The following is a 13,173-nucleotide window of genomic DNA, read 5'->3' as shown; positions in this document are numbered from 1 at the left end:
AATGTGAGCAAAACCAGTCTTATGTAGTCTTATGTTAAGTATTCAGTAAAGATCATGTTCCATGAAGATATTTTGTCAATTTCCTACCGTAAATATATCAAAACTTAATTTTTGATTAGTAATATGCTAAGAAATTCATTTGGACAACTTTAAAGGAGATTTTCTCAGTATTTAGATTTTTTTGCACCCTCAGATTCCAGATTTTTAAATATTAATTGCATCTCTGTCCAATTCTAATAAAGTGGAAAGCTTTTTTATTCAGCTTTCAGATGATGTATAGATATTTATACATCAATATATATTTTTGTTATATTATTTTATTATTAATATATATTATCAATAAATATATTTTAAATAATAATGAAGAAAATGTTAATGCTTTTTTTAAATAAAATGTCATTCACTAGTTTACATCATTTTTTATCTTTCACTAGTTTACTGCATTTTTTATTTTATACAAAAACATGTTTATTAATTAATTTGTCTGTTTGTTTATTTTTTATTTTATTTATGCGATTTTTTATATTTCATTTAAAGGATTTTTTTTTACTAAATACACCACCTACACTAATTTTTGAAAAAATAAAACCATAAAACTGCTTATGAAGCCATTATATAGAAGATTGTATGGGTCATTCTCTGAACTTAATCTCATTATTTAACAACTTCAACTGTTTCATGTGTATTGTAAAAGAAAGAAAATAATAATTAAAATAATTTAATTTATAATAATAATTTTACAATGTTACTATATTGAGATTATTAGCCAAATTTGTAGTCTGTCTGTTGCCAATTCATTCTTTTTTTTTTAATCCAAGCAAAAATAAGGAAATGTTTGTTATTTATGTTTATTTTTTTGTTTGTTTATTTATTTATTTTTTGTTTTCTTTTTGTTTTTTATTTCAAAGGTTTTTAAGACTCTTTAAAAAATAAAACCATGAAATCAGAATGTATGGGTTATTCTCAGGAACTACAATCAAAAGGAATTTTTTTTTTTAAATAAATTCAAATCTATTTAATGTGTAACGTAAATAATAATAAAATAATAATATTTTAACAATTATTTTGAAAAAAAATTTTTTTTAAATTGTTTGTTGGTCTGTTACTAATTAACCAAATTATTTTTTAATCCAACCAAAATATGGATATAATATTTAGTGAATTATTTATTAATTTTTTTGCTTTTTTAAAAGGATTTTTAAGTAATTGTTTAGTGCAAAAAATATATAATTTTTTGTATAAAATACTTCCTGAAATTGTAAACAAATTTCCTGACAATGACCCACTTTTTTTTTTAAAGAATCTATTTTGTGGCATCTATTTTGTGGAATTTGTGGCATCTTTATTAGTTTGGACAACAGAGCTCAGCTATTTCCCTTGTTATACAACTCTTAGGTGGAGTTTAAAGGAGCGGCAGGAAGAGCCGATGATATGATCTCGTTCCTCAGCTTATGAAAAGCATCAGCAGCTGTTTTCTCCTGGGCTCACGTTCCACTTTTTTGGTATGTTCAACACTGAGACATGATTAGCCACTAGTTTTGAGAGTCTCAGGATGCTGAAATAATAAATCTCTAACCATTATTGTGAAAAGCTAAATACACATGATGTGTGTGTGGGGGTGTAATGTGAGAGCATCAATCTGTGCTGCCCACCTTTGACTGTGTTCACTACCTTGGAGCGAAATCCCAGAATCCCAATCACTGTCATTCAAGCCACAGATACCTATGGAAACAGAAACAGAGACAATTCAGAGTAAAGAATTAATACTGACTTAATTATATATAAAATATAGATACTTTTTTAAATATAAATTTTTGATTTACTGAAAAAATTTCACCAAGCTGATTACTCACAAAATACTCCCACAGATCATGTTTTCATGCTATTTCAAGTCTTATTTTGACATAACAAAGTGGTTATTTCTACATGTGCGAATTGTTTACCTTTTTAAATTAGTCTTCCCATTAACGCCATTATATTGTTCATTCTGACCGATTCATGAACTGGGAACACGCATGAACACAAAAGGCAGGATTTATCACATTAACCAAGCACAGCCGATCATTTCCTCCATTCATTCTCAATTACCCCCCAACAAACTCACCGCATGCTTTAGGGGGTCTGTTAAAACCCAATGGGCTCAGGGGAGGCGAGAGAGATGCGGACTCCCGCTGTAACTTTACCTGATGGTGTCGCTGTTGAACAATGTTTCTTTAGAAAAACGAGTGATTTATACACTTTATAATGTTATATTTTGTAATATCGTCATTGTTTTATTTTTGTAATCAAGTTTTTTTTCATCCAATATTTTGAGGAGTCACTGCTTCCTCGGAGGAAATGATATATACAGTTCCTTGCATAAGTATTCAAACCCCTTAATTTTTTTTCATGCTTTATGTTTTAGCCTTATGTTAAACTACTTTAACAGTAACGTTTTTTTTTTTACATCAAACTATGAAAGCCCGTTTCCGCCACTAAATAATTTTTTTTAAAGCTTATTGCGACTTATCTCACAATTCTGAAAAGAGAAACAAACACAATTTCGAGTTAAAAAGTCAGAATTGTGAGTTTGTCACAATTCTGACTTTTTAACTCGAAATTGTGAGTTTTAAGTCAGATTTGTGTCATAAACTCGCAATTACGAGATATAAACTTGCAATTCTGTGAACATTATCAGTATTTTTTCTCCTTAGAACTGGACTTTATAGCTTGCAATTGTGCATTTATATCTCACAGTTCTGAGAAAAAAAGTCAGAATTGCGCAATTGTGAGAAAAAAAGTCAGGATTGCAAGTTTATATCTCGCAATTCTGACTTTATAATTTGCAACTGTGTGTTTATATCTCACAGTTCTGAGAAAAAAAGTCAATTGCGAGATGTAAACTCACAATTGCAAGAAAAAGTGGTGGAAACAGGCCATACAGCTGTTAGACCTTTCATTGAGAGGTGTGTGCCTTTCAAAATCATAATTATTCAAACGAACTTGCCACAGTGTAACTCCACTCGAAGTTTAGAAACATCTGCAAGCGATATGAATGCTCCTAAGCTAAATTTTAAGTGTCCCTTATAAGGGTATGAATACTTATGCAATGTAATTGTTTGAGTGTAGATTGGTGTGGAAAAAAAGTAATTTAAAGCAGTTGAAAGCAGTCCAAAAATGAAGGGGTATGAATACATTTGCAAGGCACTGTATATATTTTTAAATAAAATATACAACTTTTAATTTTTTAATCTTTTAACTAAAATCTACGTCATTCAGAGTTTCACTACTGCAGCGTCTACATCAAGCTGAGTGCGCTGTGTTTGCCCTACAGCTAAAAGCCAGTTATTTATCTCACTTGAAATGACAAGGTCATCATATTTGTGTCAACATCTGGTGCTTCAAAAGCACCAGAAAGAAAAAAAACAAGCGTACAAACTGTCTCTGTTTTCCCATCTCCCAGCCTTTATCACAGTTACTCTGACTTGTTTTTAATCACTATAATTCTCATTCTTATCCTTCTGTCCCCTCATATCTGGATTATCCAGCTCTCTCATCTATATGACCTCTTGTTCATTAGGGAGGTCATGTGCGTCCGTTGTAATCCTTAAACGTGCTAAAGGAGACAATGTCATCTCATCAGACATGCGCTAACGGCATTTAACAGCTCTGATAACCTCGGATTAGCGCTGCTACGCTTTATATTGTACATTACGTTACATCAGATAAGCTAGAGATAATACATCTCAGCTTGCGGGAAACAAGATGGCCGATTTCGAGCCATTTCGAGTTTGAAACGCATATAAGAGGTTCTTAATTGAAATTTTTGAATAAAGTCGTTATTGTTGTCTTTGCGCACATATTCTCGTAGCTTCATAAAATTAAGGTTGAGCCACTGATGTCCAATGGACTATTTTAATCGATGTCCTTACTACCTTTCTGTCTTGAACGTGGTTGCATTGCTGTCTATGCAGGGTCAGAAAGCTCTCGGATTTCATCAAAAATATCTTAATTTGTCTTCTGAAGATGGTTTGGAACAACCTTTGGACAAGGTAGCATGTCAAATACTCACTATAACGAATCTCCTTACCTCTACTGCCGATGTGCATTGGGTCTTCTGTCCTCTGTCCTGGCACATGGTCTTTGTTTTGGGCTTTCTGAAGCATCTGTTTGAGAAGACCACGATTCATCTCGACCCTCTCGGCGAGGGACAGCGAACTTCTACTGCTGCACAAACTCTCTAAGCTGTCCGCCCGCCAAAGTCCACATTGTCCCACCTCACCATGATTGTACCTGCGTAGGTGACTTTCCAGGCTATCAGACCTTTGAAGTTCCCTTGGAAACTTGTGGCCCATTTTGTGACTCAAGGTTCCTCCATTTGCTCCATCTTTACCCACAGGAATGTTCCCGTTTAGAACCGGCTTCTCTGGTCTGATGGACCTCCAGAAACACTTTGGTGGCATCCATGGTTTAGTAGATGAATAAGCATCATGTTGAGCATCGTTCGAGAGGTTCTCCACGCTTGCTCCTTCTCCAAGGCCGCGTGGAATTGCCAGCAAAGCTTCGGAAGACACAGTATCGTACTCAAGTTCTACTTGAGGCTTGTGGTCTCCAGCGAGGAACATCAGGGGTTTGCGAGGTTCTCCGTCTTCATCGCTGCTGCTGGAGCCCCAAGCGTCCGTGAGGGCGTATCCCAGCATGAAGGTCCCGGGAACCACTCGCTTGTCCTGGTTCTTGCTTCCTGGTTCTTTCCAGGTGACTCTGCACTCAGAAAGAGCCTTGACCTTGGACTGCAGCGCTGATACAGCAGAGCCTTGAGTTTGCTGATTAGAAGGCGAGGACGGGGAGCTGGGCTCTGGGCTGGTGCTGGAAGGACACTCGTCCTCTGGCTCCCTGAGGTGGATGTCAATGTTTTTCGAGGTGGCAGGCAGGGGTTCAGCATCCTCAGAGGTCACTGCATCCTCCATGGTCGATTCAGAGAGTCAGTGGAGCATTATGGTGGCTGAGGGGATAGAAAGAATCAAGTTGGGTGTCATTCACTATTAAATTTGTATTTGTACACACAGGAGAACTTCTCATGAAAACAATTCCTGCTCTTGGTTCTTACCTCTATCGTAATTTTAATGAATTTGGAACATTATAAATGAACGATTATTATTAAATATTAAGACTTGTTTTCAGAGAAAGTACACTACCTGTCAAAAGTTTTTCAACGGAATTACTGTTCCTTTTCACACATTTTTGTATGACTTTATTTTAATCTGCAGCTTTGCTTTTTATCTGCAGTGTTCTGACTGAAAAAAACAAATTTTAAATTACTGAATTTGTATTACATTTTTATATTTGATGATTTCTACATATTTTTAACTAAAAAACAAGATAAAAAGATTAAGATAAAAGATTTAGCAATTTTGAGTAACAATAAACATGAATTGAGGGAAATACTTGTGTATTTGTGTGCAAACAGGAATAATTAATCATTAAATAGAAATATTAATTATAAAAATCAATGATTTTGTTCCATGTGTTTTTTTAATAAATGTGACCCTGGACCACAAAACCATTCTTAAGTAGCATGGGTATATTTGTCGCAATAACCAAAAATACATTGTATGGGTCAAAATTATAGATTTTTTTAATGCCAAAAATCATTGGGATATTAAGATCATGTTCCATGAAGATTGTTTTGTAAATTTCCTACCATAAATATATTAAAACGTAATTTTTGATTAGTAATATGCATTGCTAAGAACTTTGTTTGGACAACTTTATAGGCGATTTTCTCAATATTTACATTTTTTGCACCTTTAGATTCCAGATTTTCAAATAGTTCTATATTGGCCAAATATTGTCCCAAAAACCATACATTAATGGAAAGCTTATTTATTCACCTTTCAGATGACGTATAAATCTCAATTTCACTTTTGACTGCGTTTGTGGTCTAGGATCACAAATAAATAAATACATCTAGTTATTATGCTTACAAAGAGTAATTTTTAGCCAATTAAACAAATAGAATATACAGTAGAAATATTAACTATATAAATGTCCATGTTTTCCACAACGTTTTTTTTTAATAAATGCAATTACTAGCCAATTAAATACTTTATAGAGTCATGCATAAAAAAAAAATATAGAAATATTGATTTTAATCAATGATATTTTTAAATGAATAAATAAATAATTCCTAGCCCATCAAATATTTTAGCTTTAAGCATAAAAATAAATAGAATGTGGAAATACTCACTTTCATGAATTTGTTGCATGCCTTTTTATTGCAAGGCATTTTTGAGTGACATTTAACATGAATTCTTGTGTGCAAACAGGCTTTCATTAGCCAATATCACTTACTACATGATATAATGTATTTGGCATTTTAAACTGTCTTTTTAAAGCCATTAGTAACCACAGAGGTTTTAACTGTCCTCAGAGCAGTTAAGTGAATTTTTGATAAATCACTTTTTGTTGACAAGAAGACTTTCATTCTTTCCAAACAGCTTTGGCCAGAGCTTGACCACAGAATCTGAAAAATGTCTTTTAGTCACAAATAACTGCTAGTATGTCATTGTGGCATTTTCCAAAGGCTGAGGGAACATTATAATGCATATTTTAGCGTAACACGTAAGTTTCATCTGCTCTACTAACTACTAATGCCACTCATGTAGAACAAATAGTTTCGGCAGTAACGGATACAACACGCTAACCTGTTCTGAGAATAATGTAGAGCTTGGTGACACATTATCCCCCTTTTAGCTTTCGGCTTAAGACTGCTATCCTGCTTTTAAACCTCCAATCATATTGTAACAAAGCACAATGTTGTCAAACTAACATCTGAATGCTTTTAACTTTTAGATGGAAATAGAAAAGCAAGTTTTCTCTGAGGTAAGTTCACAAACGAGTGAGTTTTCTGGGAGATTAATTTTATTTAATTGGTCCTTTCTTAATTAGGACACCCTCCTGGTGCTCCAGGTACTTTATGCTTGGATACACAGACGTTTTTCTATCACACACAAAATAAGACAACCATTTTAATCACTTATTAGGTTTTTAAAAAATTTATAAAATCATTTCTCAAATGTCTAAAAAGGCCATACTTCATACAGCAACCTTCACAAATATGATTAAAGCATTCAAGCTGCTAGTTACAACAGAATATAGTTGTTCAGTGACCAAAGACGGCAACATATTTGACTGATGACCTTGTAATTTTCAAAGGTAGAGAGAAAGACGTTTGTTTTGGATAAACATCAACCAATGGTAGCCAAAATGGCACAGAAACATTCGGGTCATGATTTAAAAATTTAAATAAATATTATTATATTTACAATTATAATTCTCACTAAAAGCAATTTGAGGCAATTGAATACCTTTTAAAAAGTAAAGCCGAGAAAGTAAATTGCATGTAGAAATATTTACTTTAGAAGTTTCCATGATTCTGTTCCTTAATTTTTTATAAATAGCCTAAAAGGGCCATTTCTAGCCAGTTAAATACCTTCTAAGTCAAGCTTAGAAAGTAAAGGTAAAAATTAAGGAAGTAAATTGCATGTAGAAATATTTACTTCAGAAGTTTAAAAAATCAATTAAAAAACAAAACAAAATAAAAATTATTACACTCAAAAAGCAATTTCTAGCAACTTAAAATATTAAAAATATATATATATTTTTTTAAATCACTGTTACAAAGTTACATTTCTATGAATAATATTAGTTTATTTGAAAAAAATATATATATTTATAAAACGTTAATATATAATAATGTAATATATATGTTGCAGACCCCGCTCTGGGAGTCCACTCAACAGATGAGAATAGTCTTATTTTTGCAATAAAGAAGGAGAGAAACAAGAGTTTGCCTTCAGTTAAGCAGTCTTCTTTGTTGACTTTTAATACACATGAACATTCATGAAACTTCAACACACAGTACTCCACATTAGGAAAAGATGTATAAGTATATACAAGTACTCATTGGCAGCAAACAAACAGTTAAACAAGGTAACAAAATCCTATAAATGTTTCCCACAACTCACATAGCAGACTGGATTCAGGTAAGTAAAAAGGTACGTAATAACATGTCTGGTAATCTGTACCCATACCATTTTTGTACACACTAACTGACATTTTATAACTTTAACATTAAAATAAACTCTTAAATACATTGAAATGCTTACTTTATGTACAGTTACTCATAAACTTTACCACTTCAAAGTCAATAACATGTAAAACACAAGTGAACCCTATGGCATGACAACTGTTCTAAAATTACTAATAAAATTAGTATCCAACTGAAAACATATTCATTGGACAGTAAAGAATGTGAATAGTAGCTGTTTTTCTTGACATTTGATCATTTTACTAACCTTATTTTTGCAATAAAGAAGGAGAGAAACAAGAGTTTGCCTTCAGTTAAGCAGTCTTCTTTGTTGACTGAAGACGCGCCGTAGTCGCCATGGCAACTCTTCTCTCAACTGCCACTTCGTGTTTAGAAAATGCAACTTTGTTTTTCCTTAATATATACATTCATGACAATAAAGCTATATAAATACATAGAAATGAGCATATGTAAATCATAAATACAATATATATATATAATCAGTGAAATAATCCTGTGACCTGAACACCATGTGGGGGTACACTCTCCCAGACAAAGAAGATAGTATCTCCCAATGTCTTAGAACACCATTAGTCTCAATAAACACATACAGGGTAAGTATATGGTGTGAATGTCTGGCATGGCATGAAAGGTTCACCTGGAGGAATATAGTATGGAGGTAAGTATGTTGGTGTAGGATAGTATGATGTATAGCCCCCTTGTCTAGCTGGTGACCCATAAAAACCTACAGTGTTAACGGTTGTATGTGACTGTGATCTTGGCTGACCTAATGCCTCATACATGAACGTCTGTCTTGGTCTCCTATCTCTGGTAGATCGCCTAATTTCAACTAGATCATCCAGGTCTGGGCTTTCAACTACTACATCTGACATCTCTTCAGGTATGGCATGCACAGTATTTGCACCATTTTCACGGTCAATAGCAAGTGGGGTATGATCAAGTATGGGTTCATTTCTTTGCACTTGACTGAGTAGTTCTCTTGCAGGCACTCGCTCAGGCACTTGTTCAGGTGAATCATGTCTCCATAGTTTTCTTTGTTTCTTCCTGAATGGTACTTGGTTTTGACTGTCTCTTTTTTTCGCTTGACCAAACTGTTCTATTGCAGGTATTTGCTCAGGTGGATCATCTCTCCCAGGTTCTGTTAAACTGACTGGGACTCTCAACCAATATCCTCCCAAGTCACCATCCTCATCTGAGTCTGTTGTGTCACTGTCTCTGATAAAGTTTCTTCTTCCTTTCTGTTTAGAGTGTTTGCTTGTCTGTACATGTGCATTTCTTTCTTTTGCAGGTTTCTTTGAACACAGTGACTCCAGTGGAGCCTCCACAGGTAAGTCGTTCACCAGGTAAAGTAGGTTCCGATGTAACGTTCTGGTCTTTCTGTTACCTCCGTTCTCTGGACAAATTACATATACAGGGTTGTCTGACACCTGTTCTTTCACCACATAAATTGTCTTTTCCCAGTAGGATCTCAGCTTCCCAGGTCCTCCCTGTGCTCCAAGGTTTCGGACAAGTACCCTGTCCCCTGGCTTCAGAATGACTCCTCTTGCTTTCCGATCATACTGTTCTTTACCCCTAGCACTAGATTGTCGGCTGTGCTCCTCTGCAATTCGGTATGCTTCAGCCATTCTGGTTGCCCATTGGTCAGCATACCCTTTATGTGTGACCTCGTCTGCTTTCTCCACAAGACCAAAGATTAGGTCTACTGGAAGGTGAGGATTTCGTCCATATAACAAATAGAAAGGGGAATACCCAGTGGACTCATGCCTAGTGCAGTTGTATGCATGCACGACTCGTGGTAGGTGTTCTTTCCACCTTTCCTTTTCTTTGTCTGCCAGAGTCCTCAACATCTGTAAGAGAGTTCGGTTGAACCTTTCGACTGGATTACTTTGAGGATGGTACGGTGATGTTCGTGAGTGGCCGATTCCAGCAAACTGTTGAAGTGTACGGAAGAGTTCATTTTCAAACTCTCGACCCTGGTCATGATGCAACTTGGCAGGGTAACCAAATCGTGGAATATAATCATTGAAAAGGCACTCAGCAGCAGTCCGTCCCGACTTGTTTTTTGTAGGGTAGGCTTGCGCAAACCTTGTGAAGTGATCCATGACTACAAGGATATATTCGTAACCTCCACGACTTGGCTCCAGGTGTAAGTAGTCAACACACACCAGTTCCATTGGAGAGTGTGATGTTATGCTGCCCATAGGTGCTCGAACATGAACAGAAGGTTTTTTCTGCTTTATACATGGGCATCTCTTAGTAACGTACTCCTCCACTTCCTTCTTCATGTAAGGCCAATAAAACCTCTCTCTCACTAGATTCAGCACCCGCTCAGTGCCCACATGCCCCATCTTGTCATGAAGGTACTCCAACACTAATTGTTTGTACTTGTTAGGAAGGACGAGCTGCCTCCTCTCCCCTGTCCGTCGGTATAAAAGTCCTCCCTCCAGGCATAACTTGTTCCACTCGTACAAGAGCTTTTTGCTAACCCCTGTCACCTCTCCTCTCACCTCATTGGTAAGTGTGATGTTCTCATTCTTCCACTTCATTACTTGAGAGATTACTGAGTCTTCCTCTTGAGCCCTGATCAGCTCATCTTGACTTATCGTTGGTATCCATGTGCTATGCAAGAGTTGTTCATCCTTCACAGAAGACACATGAAGGGCAGCAATCCAAGCCACATCTTTCTGTTTAGCAGCATGGTTTCCCTGCCATGTTGCCTGCACTGCTTCTGAAGATAACTGCTCTGTACACTCTGCCTCATATGCTTCTATATCCAAGGGGATGCGCGAAAGTGTGTCTGCATCAATGTTAGCTTTCCCTGGACGGTACTTGACATCAAACCGAAAGTCAGACAGTTCTCCTACCCAGCGATGTCCCACAGCATTGAGTTTTGCTGTACTCATGACATAGGTCAGGGGGTTGTTATCAGTGTATACGGTAAAATGTGGAGCATAGAACAAGTAGTCCCTGAACTTCTCACACACTGCCCACTTTAGCGCCAAGAATTCAAGCTTTCCACTATGTAGTCTATAATTCCTTTCAGCTGCAGTCAGCGTTCTGGAACCATAGCCAATGACCCTTAACTTTCCATCTTGACGTTGGTAGAGGATAGCTCCCAGACCCCTCTCAGATGCATCAGTGTGGAGCGTAAATGGTAAGTTAAAATCCGGGTAAGCCAGCACTGGTGGGCTTACTAACATGCTGATTAACTCTTCCAGAATTTTCTGATGGTTGTTAGTCCATTCCACGGGATTTCTGGATGGAACTTGTGGACCTTTGACCTTCCTCTGACTATGCAGACCACTAGGAGTATCAGGTTTTGCCTGTAGCAGCTCATATAATGGCTTTGCAACTCTGGAGAAGTCCTGAATGTAACCACGATAATAACTAAGGAAGCCTAGTAGTCTCCTTACATCACCAACAGTGTGGGGTGTCTTATTTGTAAGCGATCGAACAGCTTCCAAGTCTTTAGGATCTATTCGCACCCCTTCAGCTGATATCAGGCGTCCAACATACCGGACTTCACTGCGAAATAACTCACATTTCTCAGGTTTCAACTTGACGCCATGATGTTGGAGGGCCCTAAGAACTCTACGTGTGCTTTCCACATGTTCCTCAAAGGACTTTGCATAGCATAGTATATCGTCCAGATAAGGTATGCAACATTCATCCCTCAGAGAGTCAAGCATTTCTTCCATGCTGCGTTGAAATGCTGCTGGTGCATTTGACAAGCCAAAGGGTATTCTGACCCACTCATATAGTCCCCAAGGAGTGATAAAGGCTGTCATGTGCCTAGATCCTTCTGCAATGAAACCTTGATGGTATGCTTTACCCTGGTCTAAGATGCTGAACCAGGAGTAACCTCCGAGAGTATCAATCAAGTCTTGGATCCTGGGTAATGGATGTCTGTCTGGGACTGTCTTTTTGTTTAGAAGGCGATAATCAACACAAAGCCGCAGGTTGCCATCCTTCTTTCGGACACAGACCACAGGAGCAGCAAATGGAGACTTTGATTTAACTATCCATCCTTTCGCTAAGAGGTCTTGTATATAACTTTTCACTTCATTAAACAAAGGCTTTGGTACCGATGAATAAGCTCGTTGAACTGGGATGTCATCCTTTAGATTTATCTGCATTTGTAAGCTTGGTATACACCCCATGTCATCTGTGTCTCTGCTAAATGCTCCAGACTCCTCATACAGCATTCTCTTGACGATTCCTTGCTGTCTCTCATTTAGATGTTTTAGATCAATGGGTGGATGCCACAATGGAGAATTCACCTTATCTTCTGCAGTGGCAGCAGTTTGAATCATTGCAGTGTGTGTTGCTTTATTTGATTGTTTAAGGTCCACTATTTTGTCGATTAACTGTATTGTTCCAATTACTGTACCTCGTGGTATTGTCACATCACTCCAAGTGTTGTTCCCAATAGGTATAGACACATAAGGGCTAGTCTTTGAGTGTATCTCCAGGAGGCCCTCACCAATGTCTAGACGTGCCAGAGCTACATTGTCTTCCTGAGGTTCAAACAAAACCATTGAGTTTAACTGTGTCATGTTCTGTGGGACTCTGCACTCCACCCAGACCATTTGTCCTGCACAGATGACCACATCATATCGGCCCACTTTCAGGCGATTATCATTACAGGCTTGATCATTAGTTTGTACAGCGTTGATCAGGGACCGTGCTTTTGCATTGGGTACGTCAATGGCTCCAGCGAGTAAGGAGATGAGTGTCGGCATTAGACGTTCAGGTTGTTCTTGTATTAATTCCTCCACTACGTTGAACCCCAATAATGGCCTTTCAATCTGTAGTCTGCTCACCAGGAAAGGAACATTAATGGACAGAGTAGCATCATCATTTTCTAATAGCGTTACAGTTATGATCGCCCAGCCATCAAATGGGATTGGCTCTCCGTTGACTGCATAGACCTCTAAGTCGTCATGATACCCCAGGAGTTCTCTAAGTGGTCTCACTTCAACATCTGGTAAGTACTGCTCCTTCCATTTGTGGTCTATTATACTGACTTGTGCACCAGTGTCCAGTAGTGCCCTTACTGGTAAACCATTTAAATTACAGTGAGT

General features: G+C 37.0%; 1 protein-coding gene across 2 annotated transcripts in view; it reads right to left on the bottom strand.

Moving 5' to 3' along the window:
- kiaa1614 (KIAA1614 ortholog) overlaps positions 1 to 13,173 on the bottom strand; it is a 39,397-nt gene that overhangs the window by 16,667 nt on the left and 9,557 nt on the right. For both annotated transcript variants that reach the window (XM_073844755.1, XM_073844756.1), the window contains 2 exons: positions 4,070 to 4,981; positions 1,653 to 1,722 (listed from right to left, as the gene is read on the bottom strand). In XM_073844755.1, the coding sequence (XP_073700856.1) occupies positions 1,653 to 1,722; positions 4,070 to 4,946 (947 nt within the window). In that variant the 5' untranslated portion in view covers positions 4,947 to 4,981. The remainder of the gene's footprint in view (positions 1 to 1,652; positions 1,723 to 4,069; positions 4,982 to 13,173) is intronic.

Source organism: Garra rufa, chromosome 7 (assembly GCF_049309525.1).
Source record: "Garra rufa chromosome 7, GarRuf1.0, whole genome shotgun sequence".
NCBI classification, from domain to species: domain Eukaryota; kingdom Metazoa; phylum Chordata; class Actinopteri; order Cypriniformes; family Cyprinidae; genus Garra; species Garra rufa.
The sequence above is the reverse complement of the archived record's forward strand: the minus strand, read 5'-3'. Positions and strand labels throughout refer to the sequence as shown.